Below are 19,893 nucleotides of genomic sequence, written 5' to 3'. Positions count from 1 at the left end.
AATATTGACGTTTATTTTTTTCTCGATTGTGTCTTTTTATCGCATTTTTTTGCTAAAATATTGATAGTTATTTTTTCCCGGTTGTATCTTTTTATCGCAACTCTTCGTTAAAATATTGACGGTTACTTTTTTCGTTGACAGTTATTTTTTCGGTTGTGTCTTTTTATCGTAACTTTCCGTTAAAATATTGACGGTTATTTTTTTTGTTTGTGTCTTTCTATCGCAACTTTCCGTTAAAAGTTTGACGGTTATTTTTTCTCGATTGTGTATTTTTATCGCAACTCTTCGTTAAAATATTGAGGGTGCTTTTTTTTGTTGACGATTATTTTTTTGGTTGTGTCTTTTTATCGCAACTTTCCGTTAAAATATTAACATTACTTTTCTCGTTTGTGTCTTTTATCGCAACTTTTCGTTAAAATATTTACGGTTATTTTTGCTCGGTTGTATCTTTTTGTCCTAGCTCCTTGTTAAAATATTTACAGTTACAATTTTTCATTGATGGTTATTTTTTCGGTTGTGTATTTTTATCGTAACTTTCAGTTAAAATATTGAGGGTTTTTTTTTGTTTTTGTCTTTTTATCGTATCTTTCCGTTAAAATATCGACGGTTTCTTTTTCTCGGTTGTGTCTTTCTATCGCAACTTTTCGTTAAAATATTGACGGTTATTTTTCTCGGTTGTGTCGTTTTATTGCAACTTTTCGTTAAAATATTGGCGGTTATTTTTTTCCATTTGTGTTTTTTTATCGCAATTTTTCGTTTAAATATTGTCTGTTATTTTTTCTCGGTTGTGTCTTTTTATCGCAACTCTTCGTTAAAATATTTACGGTTACATTTTTCGTTGACAATTATTTTTTCTAATGTGTCCTTTTATCATAATTTTTGATAAAAATGTTGATATTTACATTTTTTGTTGTGTCTTTTTATCGCAACTTTTCGTTAAAATATTGACGGTTATTTTTTCTCGGTTGTGTTTTTTATCGCAACTTTTCGTGAAAATATCGACTGTTATTTTTTCTCGGTTATGTCTTTTTATCGCAACTCTTCGTTAAAATATTGACGGTTATTTTTTGTGTTGATGGTTATTTTTCTGGTTGTGTTTTTATATCTGTTTGGTTTTGACCGGCTAGAATTTTTCTCTCTATATTATAACTCTTCGTTAGTTATTTTGTCACTTATAAATAATTTTATATTCACAAAAAATGTTTCAAAAGTGTTTTTTAATCATAATTTTTTTTTTACATTTTTATTCATAAGTTTGTTTTAATATCTTTAGAAAATATTTACGATATAACTTTAAGACATAGTTAATTTTATATAATAATTCAAATATTTGAATATATTGTAATAATAATTTAATACATAAACGTAATAAAATATATTTGTTGAAAATGAGTTTCCCCGCGATATCGCGGGGTTCATAACCTAGTTCTGATAATATTACAGTAATGTAAAAATATAAGGACAAAAAATTGTAAACTTCTTAAAAAGGAAAAGTACTAAAAATGGTAACAAAAAAAAAAAAGGAAAGATTGTTTTGATCAAAGCTATATATAAACTGGTAATAAAGGTTTTATTTCTCAATCTCACTATTATAGTAAGGATGGCTCAAGAGCTCGATTTGGAATTGGGTTTGGCTCCACATGAACCATGGATTGTAAAGAAGAAAATAACCGAGACTGATCTTCGTTATGGCGGTTCGGTTATTCTACCGAAACAAGAGTTTGAAACTTTTATAATACCGCAGATGGAACGTGGTTTGGTCGAGAATTTGGGAAACGGTGTTGAAGTGAAAGTCCATATTGTAGAGGAAGGTCATGAATCTAATGATTACACACTAACGCTGGTCAAGTGCAATGGGAGTTATATGTTGAGTGGAGGATGGCACAATATGGCTAAAGCTAACGGTTACAAACCAAACGATGAAATTGGACTTATGTGGGATAAGTGATCTGGAAGATTCTTAGTCTACCATATTAACTTGTCTTGGTTTTCTCTTTATCAAATTTCAAGGAGCTGTAGATATTTATTTAATGGATTTAAATTTTAAGTACAGTACTTTGATGTGGTTTTAATTTTGAGAAATTGTTAAAAATGCCCCTTTTTCAATACCCCTTTTCAAAAATGCCCCCTTTGAGAGTCCATTTTTAAGTTTGCCCTCTTTTAATTTTTAATGACTATTTTACCCTTATTTGAAACAAAATTAGGTCCACAAAATACAAAATATTTTTTGGCGGGAAAAGTGATCCCGCAATTTTCCCGCCAAAACACTTGTAAAAACCTTTAAAAAACCTTGTAAAATTTTCCCGTAAAAATTTTTCCCGCCAAAAAAATTTTTTTGCGGGAAAAGTGATTCCGCAATTTTTTTTGCGAAATTTTTTTGGCGGGAAAATTTTTGGCGGGAAAAATTTACAAGGTATTTACAAGTGTTTTGTAAGGTTTTACAATGTATTTTAAAAGATTTTACAAGGTACTTTTAAGGTTTTATAAGGTATTTATAACTTGTAAAACCTTATAAAAAACTTGTAAAACCTTATAACTTGTAAAAACCTTATAAAATAGCTTGTAAAATCTTATAATATCTTATAAATACCTTGTAAATACGTTGTAAAACCTTTTAAAATACATTGTAAAACCTTATAAATACCTTGTAAAAAACCTTTAAAATACCTTGTAAATTTTTGGCGGGAAAATTTTTCCCGCCAAAAATTTAACGCCTAAAAAATTGCGGAATCACTTTTCCCGCAAAAAAAATTTTTTGGCGGGAAAAAATTTTACCGGAAAATTTTAAAAGGTATTTTAAAGGTTTTACAAATTTTTACAAGTGTTTTGGCAGGAAAAAATTGGGGATCACTTTTCCCGCCAAAAAATATTTTGTATTTTGTGGACCTAATTTTGTTATATTTCCTTATATATTTATGATATCTTTTATTAAAAGAAGGGTAATTTAGTCATTTTGTACATAAAAGGGGTATTTTTAAAAATGGACATCCATTGGGGGCATTTTTGAAAAGGGGTATTGAAAAAGGGGCATTTTTGTGAGTCTCCCTTTAATTTTATGAATCTTTACAAAAAAATTATATATTTTTCTTTCTTTTTCTATATTCAATTCATCATAACTATTCGAAATTTTTGTTACAAAAAAAACTTATAGCAATTTCACCTAAAAAACTTTGCAAAACTTATTGGAAGGGAAATGACGTAAATAACTACCCATTTATTTGGAGAATTTACCAATTATATATTTTATATAAAAATATACAGAGAAATCAAAATAATGAGTGCAATGAAGAAAAAATCTTTATCAAATGTTAGATTATTGAAATTTATCCAAAATAATAATGATATTCCTTGCTATAAATATACTCAAGTGAATAGGATTTCTAAACAGTCTAAGTGCGCGTTTGTTTCTTGAAATCTTGAAGTCGTTTTTTGTTTTTTTTTTTTTATTTGTTGAGAAAAATCTTCAAGTCGTTTACGCTTCGAAAAGGAATTGCTTCTTGCTCATTTGGTAACTATACGATCATCTTATTCTTCTTCCTCCGTTGGAACTTGTTTATTGGAAGAGATGTTTTCAGTAGAAGACATTGGTAGTATAACTAGAAGAGATGATCGTATAAATTATTGGAAGGAAAATGACTTATATAATTATTATGTTACTTTAAATTTGTTTAACTTGACTCGAACCATTAGATGTTATTAACGCGTAAAACAGTTGTCATGTGGCTTGCAGCAGAAGACATTGGCAGAGAAATACTTACATACATGTCAAATAGCTTAGAGTAGTGTAAATCTTATTGCTTAGGTTTGAAGTTACAATGGTTTGCCTTATATAGTGGCCATGAGAACAAGTATATGACTCGACCTAATCGTAAGATAAACCGTCATTGAAACATAGAGAAAGGCCAAAGCCCATATAGCCCAATACCCCCCCCCTCAAGGTGGAGTGTGAAGGTTACAAACACCCAACTTGACCAAAAAATCTTCAAATTCTTGACGCCCTAACGCCTTTGTCATAATGTCTGCAAGTTGACTCTTTGTGTTGACGTGTTTAGTCGCTATAACACCACGAATGATCTCATCGCGTACAAAATGCACATCACGAGCAACATGCTTTGTTCGAGCATGGAACACGGGATTAGCAGCAAGCATTATTGCGGATAAACTGTCGGAGTGAAGAGTGATTGGTGTAGTAACCTTAATGCCGAGCGATGGCAGCAACTCACGAAGCCATAGTAGTTCTTGCACCGTATCCGCCATTGCACGATATTCAGCTTCGGCCGAAGAACGAGATACAACATCATGCTTACGTGTTTTCCAAGATAATGGTGATTCACCGAATTGTATGAACCAACCAGTAAGAGACCGGGAGGTTAGAGGACAAGCACCATGATCCGAATCACACCAAGCAGTTAAAGTCAATGGTGTATTAGCACGAAGTAAAATACCTTGACCAGGGCTGTTCTTTAAGTATCGTACGACACGAAGAGCAGCATTCCAATGAGAGTTTTGAGGAGTATTCATGAATTGCGACAAAATATGGATAGCATAAGACAGCTCGGGTCGCGTATTACCTAAGTAAATGAGACGACCAACGAGACGACGATAACGTGTAGGATCCGAGAAGTCACCGTCCTTGGCAAGAGAGAGCTTGTGATTTTGCTCTAAGGGAAACGTAATCGGCTTCACACCCATCAGACCCGTTTCCGTAATAATGTCAAGTGCGTACTTACGTTGACACAAATAAATCCCGGCAGGACTGCGAGCAACCTCAATGCCCAAAAAATATCGAAGAATGCCCAAGTTTTTCATGCGAAAACACGAACTCAAGTAGTGTTTAAACTCATTGACGAGATGAATGGAGCTTCCCGTGATGATAAGATCGTCGACATAAACCAAAACATGAAGTCGAGAAGCAGCATTTTCAAACGTGAATAGGGAATAATCGGAATAATCTTGCTTGAAACCATAATCTTTCAAAGCGGAGCCAAGCTTCGCAAACCAACAACGAGGTGCTTGTTTCAATCCGTATAGCGATTTTCGAAGACGACAGACTTTTGTATTATCATCCGTACGAAATCCAGGAGGAAATTTCATGTAAACTTCCTCTTCAAGATCACCATGGAGAAACGCATTATAAACGTCCATTTGATGAACTTCCCAATCCAAAGAAGCGGCCTGTTGAAGAAATGCTCTAACAGTGATCATTTTTGCAACGGGAGCGAAAGTCTCAGAGTAGTCAATACCTTCTTTTTGATTATTTCCAAGAACAACAAGCCGAGCTTTATGTCTTTCAAGGGAACCGTCTGCATTGTATTTTAGACGAAATACCCACTTACATCCGATAGGTTTCTTATCAGGTGGAAGATCCTCAACTGTCCATGTTCCATTGTCTTCTAAAGCCTCTATTTCATCTTTAACTGCAAGCCTCCAGTTTTCGTCACGTATAGCCTCGTTGTAGTGTTGAGGCTCATGACCAGAGGTTATAGCCAACAAATAAGCTTGGTATTTGTCGGAGAATTGTGAGCTGGAGACAAAATTGTCAATGGGATATGGTGTAGCAGAAGGCATAGGCGTGTAGATTAGGGAAGTGACATAATCTGCAAGCCGTACGGGTGGAGTTTTCTTCCTATATCCAAATCCAAGTTTTTCAGGTTCTGGTTCTGTGTCTTCATCAGTTGAAATCGAAGAAGAAACAGTTCCGTCACTTTGAGAAATCGTGTTTTGAGGTGATTCATTTCTGTTGGCAGTAGGAGCAGAAGAAGAATCTTTGTTTTGAGCAGGACCTGTTACGACGTCACTGTCTTTTTCTGCAGGCTGAGAATCCAAAGAAACAGAGTCTTGCTCTGTTTGAGATGAAGTCACTGTTAAATCTGCAGGTTGAGACGCGGATGGAGATGAAGATGACATTGATGGCGTTGGTTGAATGCTGATCGGGACAACGGAAGGTTCGTGTGATGAGACATTGAACTGGTCTTGATCAGTCACAAATTCAATGTCATCAAAACTGTGAGACTGTTGCGACGTGGAAAGCAAACGTGGTGAAGAAGATGCTTCAACAGCAAATGGAAACTCTGATTCTCGAAACACGACGTCACGAGAAACTGACACTGTTCCGGTTTCGAGATTGTAGACACGCCATCCCTTTTTACCAAATGGATATCCAATGAAAATCGATTTTGTGCTTCTTGTTGCAAATTTATCACCTCGATGTTTTTGGTTATGAACATAGCATAAACTACCAAATACTCGCAGATGATTCATTGGCGGTGGTCGGTTGTAGATGAGCTCAAATGGAGTTTTCCCATCAAGAATTTGTGTAGGGGTTCGATTTATGAGATATCCAGCTGTTAGTGCACAATAGCTCCAAAACTCAGCGGGAAGATTAGCTTGAAAGAGTAAAGCTCTAGCAACATTAAGAATGTGACGATGTTTCCTTTCAACGCGGCCGTTTTGCTGCGGAGTTCCAACACAAGAAGTCTCATGAATAATCCCTTTTTCAGCAAAGAAATCGCGCAAACATATGAATTCGGATCCGTTATCACTGCGTATAGTCTTTACTTGAGTCGAAAATTGACGTTCAACAAGAGCTAAGAAATTTTTGAGATGTGTTGGAGCTTCTTGTTTTGATGGCAACAAGTAAATCCAAACTGCTCTTGAATAATCATCAAGTATGGTGAGAAAATATCGAGATCCGCAGATAGAAGTAGTACGATACGGACCCCAAAGGTCGCAGTGAATCAATTCAAAAGCAACACTCGTCTTATTATAACTTAAAGGAAAAGACTCTCGTGTTTGTTTTGCACGAATACAAACGTCACACGCCTTTGAATCAAACTTAGTACTAAAATCCAAAAACTTCAACATATTCAAAGCTTTAGAAGAGGGATGACCCAAGCGAGAATGCCACACTTCAAGAGAAGATGAATCCACATGATGAGCAGCTGCTGCTACTTCCACTCCTCTAAAAAAATAAAGTCCATTTTGTTGCTCACCCGCGCCAATCAGGATCTTGGTGATGCGATCCTGAACAATACAAAGCCTATCAGTAATCTGAAACACACAACCCCGTTCTCTAGTCAACTGCGAAACTGATATAAGATGGCACTTCAAACCATCGACGAAAAACACGTTCTGGAGACACAAGGACGAACCAAGTGATACACGGCCCATTTTTGTAGCTGTAGTTAATCGTCCATCAGGCAACTTAATAAGAACAGGTGCCATTTCCCGAATATCCAACAAAAAATTGAGAGTCCCTGTCATATGATTAGAAGCCCCTGTATCAATGATCCAAGATTCGATAAAGAACATACCCGATTGATGATCAGTGGAACGAGATTTTCTTTCTTCAAGAATGTTAACCAAAGTATTCCATTGATCGTTGCTCAAGCCACTTATTCCGACACGATCAGCAGGGGTTAACGAGAGAGGCTGTGAATTGCTGGTGGAGAGTCCGAAATTTGTTGGGACATTGTTCACGTGAGCTGAATTTAAATTCTTTCCAGTCATAGAGCCAACGGATGTCGTCGTAGTTCCACGGCCAGCTCCTCCTTTTCCCGAATTGTTGCCTGATTTATTTCGAAAATTAGAATTTGGTTTAGAGTTCTCTCCCCACCATTCAGGATATCCGATTTTGCGAAAGCAATTATCGGCAATGTGACCGGTACGTCCGCAGATACTACACACGGCTCGGTTGTCATATGGCTTGCGAGGAGGATTTGTTTGAACAGCAAAACTAACTCCATCAATTCGCCCATCGTTGTCTCTGCTCAGATGTTTCGCTTCCTCGTCTAGGGTCAAGGCATTGTAAGCTTCTTCGAGGCTGGGAAGAGGAACCCGAGACAGCAAATTTGATTTCACGGCGCCGTAGAGAGAATCATCAAGACCCATGAGGAATTGGTGTAGTTTATCTTCCTCACGTTCTTTTCTCACTTCTTCCATCGTCTTGGCTCTTTGGTAGTCAGCCAAGCTTCCCCATAATTGTGTGAGTTTGCCATAGTATGCTTCGATAGCAAGTCCTTTCTGTCGACAATTTGCTAACTCTGTTTTGAGGCGCTGAACGCGTTGCCCGTTCTTTACACCAAAACGTTTCTGGACATGCACCCACAGCTCATTAGAATCGTTGATATGGGACAGGGACGAGGAGAGAGCTTCATCGATTGTAAGTCGAATCCAAGAGACCACAAGCGCGTTGTTTGCAGTCCAATCTTCAAAGTCAGGATCATCTTCTGGCGGCTGTGGAATGGTGCCATCCACGAAACCAAATTTTTTCCTTGCTTTAAGAGCTAAACACAAGTTGTTTGCCCATTGGTCATAATTTGGACCTCGCAACAGAGGTTTAGAGATCAAAGTACCCGGATTGTCACTGGAAGTCAGATCGTACGGCGAAATTGTACGCCGTGTCTTGATACGAGGCTGCGCCACCACTTCTGTCAAAGCTGATGAGGTAGATGACGAAGAAGAGGATGCCGTAGCCATCGTGTTAGGAAGAATTCCAACGAAAACAGAGTCGTTGAAAGCTAGGTCAAGAGATCGAAGTTTTTAGAATGAAAACAGAGTATTATTTTGCGGAATTTAGATCACAAGATCGAGCAACAACCTCTTTGTAGTTAGGTTAATGCTCTGATACCATGTCAAATAGCTTAGAGTAGTGTAAATCTTATTGCTTAGGTTTGAAGTTACAATGGTTTGCCTTATATAGTGGCCATGAGAACAAGTATATGACTCGACCTAATCGTAAGATAAACCGTCATTGAAACATAGAGAAAGGCCAAAGCCCATATAGCCCAATAATACAGAGAAAGGTAAAATTTCATTCGTAAACCAGAAAAAGTTCACTATATATATCTTCATAGTTTCTTCAATTCCAACACATTGTGATTTGTGTTCTTACAAAATCTTGCAGGAAACCAGTTGACAATAGAGTTTAAACAAAAAAAAAAAAATGTTTGATCATCTACAACTTCAACACTTTGAAGTTATAACGTATAGACTTTAGTTTATGTGTTTAGAAAGTGTAATTTTTGGGATAATTGAAAACTTTGAACGATGAATAACTTAAAATGTAAATTAAAAAGAATAGAAATTGTAAAGAAAAAAAAAACGAAATCAATGCATTTTTGTCTTAATTAAAATGTAAAACTTCCACAAGAACTATACAAAGCAATTTTGGACGAGAAAGAAGAATAATTTAATATGTAAATTACTTACAAGATTAGGAATTGTAAAGAAAAAAAAATGTTTCCATGATCACATATAAACGAAATTGTAAAAATAAGAAAATGTAAACTCTAATAATAATATTACAGTAATATTCCAGTAATGTAAAAATATAACAAATTTGTTTTTGTAAACTTTGAGCAAAATGTTTAAAACACATGTAGGATGACAAAAATGTAAACTTCATAAAAGGAAAAGTACTAAAAAAATCGTAGCAATAGAAAAAAAGGAAAGATTATTTTGATCGGAAGACTCTATATATAAATAAACATAGGTAAGAAAGCTTTATTTCTCAATCTCACTAATATCATTAACATAAGTAAAAAATATTCATATAGTTTAGTAACGATGGCTCAAGAACTCGATTTGGAATTGGGTTTAGCTCCATATGATCCATGGGTTCTAAAGAAGAATCTAACCGAGAGTGATCTTAGTCGTTATGGTTTTGTTATTCTACCGAAACAAGATTTTGAAAAAATAATTCCGCATATGGAACGTGGTTTGGTCGAGAATTTGGGAAACGGTGTTGAAGTGAAAGTCCATATTGTAGAGGAAGGTCATGAATCTGATGATTACACATTAACACTGATCAAGTGCAGCGGCAGGTATATGTTGAGAGGAGGATGGTACAATATGGTTAAAGCTAAAGGTTACAAAACAAACGATGAAATTGGACTTACGTGGGATAAGTGGACTCGAAGATTCCTCCTCCACCATATTAACTAATCTTGTCTTATTTTTCTCTTTTCAACTATCATAGAGATATTTATTTAGAGGTTTTAAATTTTAATTACAGTACTTTTTTATGTGGGTTTTATGAATCTTTACAATAATAAATAAAAAGTTATTTTATATCTTTTTACGTTCTATTCATCATAATTATTCGAAAAATTTGTAAAAGGAATAAAAAAAACAACCAATCTATAGCAATTTCACCTTAAAAACATTGCAAAATTTATGATGTGAACTAAATCTCAATTTCTTTTGATAGAGCTAAAAGAGAGAAAAAAAAAAATCCAACATGTTATAATGAACTAAATCTCGAACAAAAATCTAAGCTAACAACCTTAAATCGTAGTTACAAAACAAAACACAATCATTTTTTATTTGATGTAACGATTTAGTTTTAAAAGAAATAAAAATCTTTAAAGATTGAAATCATTATCATAGATCATTTATCTAAATTTCGCTTTGAAGATCGTGTTCATATAACACTTTTGAAAAATTATTTCCAAAGGACTTGTTTATAAAAAATCGTTTTTTAAACAAAGCTTAAAGATCACCAATTCGAGTAACATTTAGAAGGAAACCATATAAATTCTTAGGGATTGACCGACCTAGACCTACAACCTCTTAATTATTAAAAAAAAAAAACAAATCGTCCTCTAAATCTTACAAACAAAAAAATTAAGTCATGCCCTTACAAAATCCACATAAAGATGAAAACTAGAAAATATTAAGGCCCATTTAACGCTCTAATCAATTTCAAGGCCCATTTAAACGAAAAGATTCATCTCTTTACCTCTGAGTTTCATCAACTGAAGAGAGAACTCGTTTCCTTCCTTCTCCGCCGCAAAATGAAGCTTCTTCGCCGCCGTTTCTTCAACTCCGTCAATACAATCACCAGACCAAACCGGCGTCAATACGCCACAAAGTATGTCGCCAAAGTCACTTCATCATCTCCCTCCGGCCGATCTCTCTCCGCCGAAGTTTCTCTTCCTAATCCTCTCCCCGCCGACGTACGAGGTTACCCTCTTCCTCGCCGCCATCTCATCTGCAGAGCCACCAATCTCATCATTGGAGCTACTAATCTCTCCGATGCTTTCTCTGACCTCTCTGATTACCTCTCTTCTCTCACACTCTCCCTCACTCCCGACGAAGCTTCAGAGATTCTCAAATCCCTAAATTCTCCTCTCGTCGCCGTCGAGTTTTTCAAATTCGTCCCTTCTCTTTGCCCTAACTCTCAAAATGACCCTTTTCTCTACAATCGAATCATCTTAATCCTCTCAAGGTCAAATCTTTCAGACAGATTCGATCGTGTTCGCTCGATTCTCGATTCCATGGTGAAATCTAACGTCCATGGAAACATATCAACTGTGAATATCTTAATAGGTTTCTTCGGTGACACGGAAGATTTACAAATGTGTTTAAGATTGGTGAAGAAATGGGGTTTAAAGATGAACTCTTTTACCTACAAGTGTCTCCTTCAAGCTTACTTAAGATCTCGTGATTCTTCTAAAGCTTTTGATGTGTATTGTGAGATTAGAAGAGGAGGACATAAGCTTGATATCTTTGCTTACAATATGTTGCTTGATGCTTTAGCTAAAGATGAAAAGGTACGTTCTTTTTGAGAGAGAGCTCACTTGTTTTTGATTCATAGAACTCTCTTTGAGTAAAGTTTTGGTTTTTATGTATAATTGTGTGCAGCCTTTTGTCAGATTGATCAGGCTTGTCAAGTTTTCGAAGATATGAAGAAGAGACATTGTAGAAGAGATGAGTATTCGTACACGATTATGATCAGGACTATGGGGAGGATTGGGAAGTATGATGAAGCTGTTGGTTTATTCAATGAGATGATTACTGAAGGGCTGACGCTTAATGTTGTTGGTTATAATACTTTGATGCAAGTTCTTGCGAAAGGGAAAATGGTTGATAAGGCGATTCAGGTTTTCTCTAGAATGGTGGAAACGGGTTGTCGACCGAATGAGTATACGTATAGTCTTGTTTTGAATCTTTTAGTAGCTGAAGGTCAGCTTGTGAGGTTAGATGGGATTGTGGAGATTTCGAAAAGATATATGACTCAGGGGATATATTCTTATTTGGTTAGAACGCTGAGTAAGTTAGGGCATGTAAGTGAGGCTCACAGGCTATTTTGTGATATGTGGAGCTTCCCTGTGAAAGGAGAGAGAGATAGTTACATGTCGATGCTGGAGAGTTTGTGTGGTGCGGGTAAAACTATTGAAGCGATAGAGATGTTGAGCAAGATTCATGAGAAAGGTGTGGTTACTGATACTATGATGTACAACACTGTGTTCTCGGCGCTTGGGAAGCTAAAGCAAATATCTCATATACATGATCTCTTTGAGAAAATGAAAAAGGACGGTCCTTCTCCAGATATATTCACCTACAATATACTTATCTCTAGTTTCGGCCGGGTAGGAGAAGTTGATGAGGCTATTAACATATTTGAGGAGCTTGAGAGGAGTGACTGTAAACCCGACATTATTTCTTACAACTCTTTGATTAATTGTTTGGGGAAGAACGGTGATGTTGATGAAGCCCATGTGAGATTCAAGGAGATGCAAGAGAAAGGATTAAACCCTGATGTGGTCACATACAGCACTCTGATGGAATGTTTTGGGAAAACAGAGAGAGTCGAAATGGCGTATAGTTTGTTCGAAGAGATGCTTGTTAAAGGGTGTCAACCAAACATTGTGACATACAACATTTTGCTTGATTGTCTAGAGAAGAGCGGGAGAACCGCGGAAGCAGTTGATCTGTACACAAAGATGAAACAGCAAGGACTCACACCAGATTCCATTACCTACACTGTGCTCGAACGGTTGCAGTCTGGCTCTCATGGAAAATCTCGTATCCGTAGGAAGAATCCGATAACAGGTTGGGTTGTCAGCCCTCTGTAAATTAGTGAAATGAGGTCTGAGAATGATCCTAAACTGAAGAATGGAAACTGCAGATTTCTTGAGTTTCTAATGCAGTCTTCACAAATACTGTCTTCTCCGCGTCGCTCTGCTTGATTATCAGGTGAGTATTATAATCTGCGCTGGCAAGTTTGTGCGAGAACTGAAAATTTTGAATCAGGAGAATAACTCATTGGTGTTTGAAGGTTTTGCTCTTAGGCTATTGTAATGTACTAATGTTATCAAAGAGTGATGAGTTAGAAATTTTCTCAATGAGAAGAACTAGATTTTTTTGAAATTACTGGTTAAGGAATTAATTAGTTTTTCTCAATGTTTGCTTGTTCTTGAGTTGGTGGAATTAGAAGTTCAGAGAACAAGATTACGTACCTAGCTTGACCGAAAATTTCAATTTATGAAACATAAATTAGCTAAAACCCCACCAAAAACAACTTGCTAAACTCATGAGGAAGATAACGTTTTAAAAGATCATGAGAAACAAATGTACAATAATAAGATAACCAAAAGGAAAGGAAGATTTTTTTAAAAAAGAAGTTAAATTCCTCCATGGAAATCAAAACGGATCATAGGAACAAGAATAGCGTGGTGGTAGCTGTTGCAACATACTCACACCGCTAACGCTACTCTTAGACGCCATAACTTCATCTAGCGACAACCTCTTCCTCTCAGATCGCTGACGCGGTGCGCTATGTGACCGTACCTTCGCCTTAAAGGATTTTGTTTTCTCCATGTAGCCAGGAGTACTCACACTGCGTCCATAGTCACACAAAGTGTTTCCACAAACACTCTTAGCTGGAGACTGCATTACATAGTAGCGATTATTAGCAGAATGGTGGTGCGAGAATCTCGGTGTGTTCTGCGCCGTAGCAAACTTCCACTTCTCATCCGAGAAACTCAACTCTAAATCATTTGCTTTGTAAACAAAATCGTCTTCATAGTCAGACATTGCAACAATATTGTGCACTTGTCTGGATTTTGATCTTGAACTTGATCTCCTCATGTATATATCGTCCATCTCTACAATCTTTGGTCTTCTCTCATCGCACGCTGCGTCATCAAACTTATCCTATCAACAAAGAACACACTTGACTCTTGTTTTTAGCTTAAAGAAAAAAAGAGAGCCAGTGGAAGTGAGATTGGTTCTTTACAAGAGATTGTCGAGGTTGAAACGTGTTGTTGTACTCTTTGTTGAGACAGCGATTGATGCGTTTCGATCGCATAGCGGTTTGGACTCTGATCAAAGTTTGTATTCTTTGCAGCATCGCGGCCGCGCGTTTCCTTACTAAGTATCCTCTCACTAACGCTTGTAGCTTCACTATACCTTTCAAAGCTCTTAATGCTTTCCTTGCCTAACCATAAAATATATATATATTCAAATTGACAATTGTTTATAAACGATCGATTTAAGGATTCACATTTGCTTAAATTTAAATCTATGAAGAAAAAATTTCAAACAGACAATTGTCTCTTAACCAAAAATTCGAACATAACAAAACCATTTGCCAACATTTGATCTTTGAAGAAAAGACTCCAAATTGACAAATGTTTCTAATCTTTTTTTGATTATTAGCCAAATTTTGATATTTGAAGAAAAACTTCCAAAATTTCGACAGTTGTTCTAATAAAAAAATCGAACTAGACAACACCCATTTGCCAAAATTTGATCTTTGTTTTAAAAACAAAATTGTTTTTGAAAAGAATAATAAAAAAAAAAAAAAAACATTTAAAGATGTCGAAATTACCAAAGAGCCCCTGAAGACTTTTTGTATTTTCACGGCGGCCCACCGCTCCTCCCTTGTGATCAAATCTCCCGCTCCTTCACTAGTCAGTCTAACCACAGCCGCAGCCGCTTCAGCAGCAGTGGCCGTTGCAACTGCAATTGCGTTCTTGTTCTGTTCCTTCTCTGTATCAGTCAGAAAAGTTCCCAGCCAAACAGAGTCCCTAGGAACATTGAAGTCGCCGGAATGGTCGCCACCTTTGTCGGAGTCGCCGCCAGAAACGTGGCTTCTTTCTCTACTCTTCTTCATACCAAAAAAGCCCTTAAACCATCTCACTGCTCTGCCCATTTCGATTTCAAAGAATCAAGAACACTTATGTTTTGGTAGTCTGCGATGTGACGATTCAGAAAAAAATTGTTAAAGAATGACAAATTCACGAATACCCAAAAAGAACGTTTTGTATGTAGAGAGGAAAACAAAATTTCATTGCATTTAATTTGAAATTTATTTACTTTCAAACTTTGTTTTTATCACTTGTTAAAATTTTCAATATGTCAGTGGTTATATTTCCTCACAAAAATCCAAAACATTTTACTATAGAACATTGTTATGAATATAGCTAAAAGAAGTGTATTACTATGACCAAAATGGATATATTATTTTTCTTACACTGTAATCATGAGATAAACAGAAAAATTGAACAGCAATGAACTGACAATACTTGTTATCACTCTACAAAAAAAGTAAGAATCATCATCCTATATTCCTATTGAATTTAAAATAAAATCATATATATACTATAAAGTGATAATATTTCTACGTGTAGAGGATGATAGAAAAGACAAAACATTTCACAGAGTGTAAAATTTGGATAGTAAATAGATAAATAATTGTTGGCAAAAAAATATTGTTTTGAAGAAAAGAAGATCATGGTTTGAACAAAATAGAAAAAGAAGATTCAAAATACAGAAAAAATTCTGACACAGCCTCGTGAAACCTGAATTAGAAGACAAAAAATGATGTCATGGAGAGACAAATCAAAATTCTTTCTAATTATTTTTGATTGGATTCATTTTTACACAATCCATAGTTTCGTCTAGAGTAAAAATATACAAATAAAATGGAAAAAAAGAGGAAAACATTATGAAATCAAACGAAATGGTATAACAATCTGCAGACAAAGAATGACGACGAAAGAGTAAAATAGAAATGTTAATTACACTTAAGAACGATTAAACAAATAAATTAAAGTATAGAACTCACCTGCAAATGACAAAAGTGGTTTCTCTGCCTCCTACAAAATTTGTTTCTCACACAAATAAGAAAACAAATAGTGCCTTAATGTTATATGGAGCAATGTCTTAAGAGTCACCGACTCCAATATTTATCGTAATTCCCAGAATTAAGAATGTCACATTTCACTCTATAACTCGATTTAATTAAAAATGCTAATTATGATAAGATTTCTTCTTCTTAATGGCTAAAACATAATCAGTGCACTGATTGATCGGTTTAAATGGGGTAATGGAACGTTTTTTTTTTTGAATTTTTTAGTACTTATTTCTACAATCTTGTCTTATAATGAATAAATGATATACTACATATGTATGATTCGGTAGATCGGATGTTATTAGAAAAAACGTCAAATTCGGAGGAATATAATTGTCTACATTGACGGACATTTGACCAAAGTATCTCCAATAATGGCAATGACTCAATTAAATGGATTACACATTTTCAACACGAGCACACACACCAACTTTATTATGTCCATGACCAAACTTGTGAAAATCCATCTCTTAAAGATTTGTTCACTATACTAGTCGATTTTTTCCAAATGCATAATTTCTGTTTATAACATAATATTTTAATTTTATAAGTATAGAATGAAATAAAATTATTATTTTTTATCAAAGGAACCTCAATAATTAGATAAATTTAATTTTACAGCTTATAGAAAAAATCTTCAACATTAAGATGAATATCTTATAAACGTTAAAATGTTTCTTGAAATAGATTATTTGGAATATTTTTGTACCCAATTATTTATCATAGTTAAACAAGAATTTGAACTGTTTGGTAAATCCAATGTGGTAGCTCTACTAAACGTCGGTTTCCGTTCGTACCCTTTTTGATTAAGGCTTTTTCACAGCAAATAATGACCTCTCATTAGTAATTTAGTATTAAGTCTCATTTTCTTTAACTTGGGCTTTGGCATAGAACATTTTTCCTTTCATCAAACCCTTTTTCCTTAGATTTCGAATTTTCCGCTAGCAATGAAAGTTTCTTTTCTTTAGAATTCGGTTTTATTTGATCGTTAACACATTGATAAATTTATTTGATCCAAACACATTCTTATAAGAGTAAACATGGCTTATTACTTCAACTTAAAACCAGAATATTAATCTTTTGGACTAGATAGAGTGGTCCTAAAATGATGAGAGGACAACACAATTGGACATCAATATCACTGTAGACTTCAAAAGAATATAGAATGAACATTTTCGAAAGCAAAAAGAGAAAAAAAAAAAAGTAACTATTAAGTCTCATATTGCTGCTTCGAATAGTTAGGCAAGTCTCTCAACGAAAAAGACTCTTCACTTCATTCTCTTCGAGTTTTCTATATTGTACTCTCTTTATCAATATTCTATAGCCACCAATTTTTCTTCCTTTTTCCATTAAACGTTTTGATCGTATGTATATACATATGAACAACCCTAGTTGAGATGATTATACAATATACATGCATCAACCTAAAGAAACTATATCGTATTAAGTTTTATCAAATATAATGATGTATGTAATTTTGTTGCCCAAGAGTCCAAGACAAAAGATGAAAGATGTGGTTAGACATTGGTTTGAATATCTGTCCTAACAACTCATTTAAAGAAAAGTTGTTCAATGTTTTAAAAACCTTTCACTCTCATAGTTCATTACAATAGCCCAAGTATAGATAGAGTTAATAAAAGCTAAAGAGCTTTTGGCAGAGAAAAAGATTGTTTCTTTTTTCCTTTTTCCAAAAAAGATGCTTTGCAGACATATAAAGAGTTACAATACTTAAAAAGTGATGTTCTTAAAGTGTTAATCAAGTGTGACTAATCATTACCAAAGCTTTAAAACATATGAGAATATAGTGTCTAAAAGGGTTTGTAAATTTACTCAAGACCCAAAATCATCATTGCTCTGTTTGGTCTTAGAGTTCCAACATAACTCTATGATATCTCAAAAGCCAAAAGAAGATGTAACAAACCAGAATGTACATCAGACTTATCAGAAACTTGTCAAGACCAAAAACTCATCAAAGTTTAAAGGCAAAATGCAATTAATAACATTTCTCTACTTAAAAGCTGTAAAAGATCTTTTTCTTCATCTTCTCATCTTCTCTTGCTTACCATTTCCATCTGCAAAACAAAACAAAAAAAGATTCTATAATTTCACATAAAAGAGTCATTAAGACAAGTAAAAATGTTTTTAAATCCAACACTTACATGTTAATGCTGAAGAAATCTCAGTGGTTTTAATCACACGCAGCCTCTTCACTGAAGATACAAACATTCTGACAATTCAAGAAAAATACAATTTTAGTGATCAAAAAGTTTACCAAAACTAAGTTTGTTCTTGATCAAAGTGTGATTAAGATATAATAAATATTTGAGTAGGAATCTAATTCTTGTCCTTTTGATAGAACAAAAAGCTGAAAAACGAAAAAAAAGAAAAGATTCTTACTGCCATGGAACATCTCCTACAAGCATCTTGTCTCCTTCATTGTCTTCATAAGTAAGAGTATATTCTCCATTCCCATCCAATAATCCAGTGATTGGTTTTTCATCTTCTATAGATGATGATAAGTCTCTTTGAGCTAATAAAATCAGAACAAAAAGAGTCAAAAAGAATTTATCTTTTTGGTCATAATCAAGAGAGAGTCAAAAGGTTTCAAAGTTACCTGCAAGAAGACCTCTGAAGAGCTTGTCAACAGTGAAAGATAACTGCTCATAGCTATTATGAGCATCGAGATCAACTTTACGACCAATGGGAACACCATACATGTTGATCTTTACGAACATGCCTCCTTGTCTCTTTGGTTCCATTGTCTTAACATCATCATCACACTTTTGGTTCTTGAGGAAAACACCATTGGAGGTGGTTGAGTCATTTCCAAGCTTTGAAGAGCTTCCATTAGCTAAATTCTTTCTGAATGATCGAACCGGAGGCCATCCCACCACTGGACCAGGAGCAGTTCTTTAAACACAAAGTCATCAAAACAAAACTTGTTAATAAAACAATCTCAAGGTGAAAAACAGAGGAAACAAGGGCAGTAAAAAAGACTGAAACTTTCAGATGGGAAAAGGGTAAAAAGAAGAAAAGTTTTGAGATCCAATCTTAAAGCAGACAAGAACAAAGTTTATGCAGATAGATGGGACCTTATTGGCTAATAACAAGTGAATATCATCATGTCAAAAGGATACAAAACAGATAAAAACAAAAAAAAAAAGTAAAGAGATGAAGTTTTAAAACCTTTTATGGGATGTGGTTTTGGTGGAAGAAGGAGAGAAGTGTTTGCCAGCGAGAGAGAGGATAGATTTGTCTTTTGGTTCTTTCTTGATGTGTCTTATTATCGATGAATCATCATCATCTTCTTCACCAGGTGGTCCAAGCTTTAGCTCAAGTTTCTTCTCCTCTGTTTTGAAAACAGAGTTTTTCTCATCGTGAATCCAATTTCTTCTCTCTTGTGGAATCATCAAGTCAAGCAGCTTCGGAGAGATTTCACCGTTTCTTGAATAACCTTCCATTAATCTTTGCGTTCTTTGACTAAAAGAAGAAGAATTTCGACAAGAAAACACTTAAAATGAAAATTTGTCTAGAAGTTGACAACTTGTTCACGCAAAAGAACAAATTTGTATAAACCCATTAGTTAAAATCTCTCTGCAACACTATCCAAAAACCCTTGAAGCAACTTAGAAAACAAAAGAGAGAGAGAGAGAGAGAGAGAGATATGGAAATGGAATGAGAAGCTAGAGAGGTCTTTTATATAAAACCAAAGCTTTCGTTTTTTTTTTTTTGCCAAACCAAAGCTTTCGTTTTTTAGGGGAAAAAATGTAAAAACTTTATGGTGGGTATTTTTTTTTCCCCACTCTGTATTCTCTCTCTCTATCTCTAGATTCTTGAAGTAGAAGAAGTTGGATTTATACCATCAAGGAGAGGCAGTGATAAATCCAGAGGAAAATAAAGGGATCAAATTGGAAATTCACTGGAAGTTTAGTAAAATTGGAGACCAAGCAAACAGTAAGAAAGTAAAAAAA

General features: G+C 34.9%; 5 protein-coding genes across 5 annotated transcripts; 3 read left to right on the top strand and 2 right to left on the bottom strand.

The window, feature by feature from the left end:
* The first annotated feature begins 1,600 nt into the window (after positions 1–1,600).
* LOC9330407 (putative B3 domain-containing protein At1g51970) lies at positions 1,601–1,948 on the top strand. Its single transcript, XM_002894300.2, has one exon. It carries the CDS (start codon positions 1,601–1,603, stop codon positions 1,946–1,948), a length of 348 nt encoding a protein of 115 aa, XP_002894346.1.
* Positions 1,949–9,500: 7,552 nt separating this feature from the next.
* Positions 9,501–10,367, top strand: LOC9330406 (putative B3 domain-containing protein At1g51970). The gene has a single exon (XM_002894299.2). The coding sequence runs from the start codon at positions 9,568–9,570 to the stop codon at positions 9,943–9,945; it is 378 nt and encodes a 125-aa protein (XP_002894345.1). The 5' UTR covers positions 9,501–9,567; the 3' UTR covers positions 9,946–10,367.
* A 296-nt stretch (positions 10,368–10,663) lies between these two features.
* LOC9327736 (pentatricopeptide repeat-containing protein At1g51965, mitochondrial) lies at positions 10,664–13,158 on the top strand. Its single transcript, XM_021014381.1, has 2 exons — positions 10,664–11,555; positions 11,658–13,158. The coding sequence occupies exons 1-2, from the start codon at positions 10,797–10,799 to the stop codon at positions 12,858–12,860; spliced, it is 1,962 nt and encodes a 653-aa protein (XP_020870040.1). The 5' UTR covers positions 10,664–10,796; the 3' UTR covers positions 12,861–13,158.
* Positions 13,159–13,281: 123 nt separating this feature from the next.
* On the bottom strand, positions 13,282–15,218 carry LOC9327735 (protein IQ-DOMAIN 14). Its single transcript, XM_002891627.2, has 3 exons — positions 14,618–15,218; positions 14,024–14,224; positions 13,282–13,941 (listed from the first exon to the last, which is right to left on the bottom strand). Exons 1-3 carry the CDS (start codon positions 14,939–14,941, stop codon positions 13,429–13,431), a joined length of 1,038 nt encoding a protein of 345 aa, XP_002891673.1. The 5' UTR covers positions 14,942–15,218; the 3' UTR covers positions 13,282–13,428.
* A 2,477-nt stretch (positions 15,219–17,695) lies between these two features.
* Positions 17,696–19,656, bottom strand: LOC9330405 (auxin-responsive protein IAA18). The gene is made up of 5 exons (XM_002891626.2): positions 19,109–19,656; positions 18,537–18,832; positions 18,320–18,452; positions 18,082–18,149; positions 17,696–17,994 (listed from the first exon to the last, which is right to left on the bottom strand). Exons 1-5 carry the CDS (start codon positions 19,381–19,383, stop codon positions 17,960–17,962), a joined length of 807 nt encoding a protein of 268 aa, XP_002891672.1. The 5' UTR covers positions 19,384–19,656; the 3' UTR covers positions 17,696–17,959.
* Between the last annotated feature and the right edge of the window lie 237 nt (positions 19,657–19,893).

This window comes from Arabidopsis lyrata (assembly GCF_000004255.2).
Source record: "Arabidopsis lyrata subsp. lyrata unplaced genomic scaffold ARALYscaffold_1, whole genome shotgun sequence".
Lineage (NCBI taxonomy): Eukaryota > Viridiplantae > Streptophyta > Magnoliopsida > Brassicales > Brassicaceae > Arabidopsis > Arabidopsis lyrata.
The sequence above is the reverse complement of the archived record's forward strand: the minus strand, read 5'-3'. Positions and strand labels throughout refer to the sequence as shown.

Coding starts and splice junctions, on each gene's coding strand:
- LOC9330407 (XM_002894300.2), top strand. CDS start 1,601: ATGGCTCAAGAGCTCGATTTGGAATTGGGTTTGGCTCCACATGAACCA.
- LOC9330406 (XM_002894299.2), top strand. CDS start 9,568: ATGGCTCAAGAACTCGATTTGGAATTGGGTTTAGCTCCATATGATCCA.
- LOC9327736 (XM_021014381.1), top strand. CDS start 10,797: ATGAAGCTTCTTCGCCGCCGTTTCTTCAACTCCGTCAATACAATCACC. Junction 11,556..11,657: donor CTTTAGCTAAAGATGAAAAG/GTACGTTCTTTT, acceptor GCCTTTTGTCAG/ATTGATCAGGCTTGTCAAGT.
- LOC9327735 (XM_002891627.2), bottom strand. CDS start 14,941: ATGGGCAGAGCAGTGAGATGGTTTAAGGGCTTTTTTGGTATGAAGAAG. Junction 14,225..14,617: donor AAGTCTTCAGGGGCTCTTTG/GTAATTTCGACA, acceptor TTTTATGGTTAG/GCAAGGAAAGCATTAAGAGC. Junction 13,942..14,023: donor TTCAACCTCGACAATCTCTT/GTAAAGAACCAA, acceptor CTTTGTTGATAG/GATAAGTTTGATGACGCAGC.
- LOC9330405 (XM_002891626.2), bottom strand. CDS start 19,383: ATGGAAGGTTATTCAAGAAACGGTGAAATCTCTCCGAAGCTGCTTGAC. Junction 18,453..18,536: donor CTTCAGAGGTCTTCTTGCAG/GTAACTTTGAAA, acceptor TGATTTTATTAG/CTCAAAGAGACTTATCATCA. Junction 17,995..18,081: donor GATTTCTTCAGCATTAACAT/GTAAGTGTTGGA, acceptor TTTGTTTTGCAG/ATGGAAATGGTAAGCAAGAG.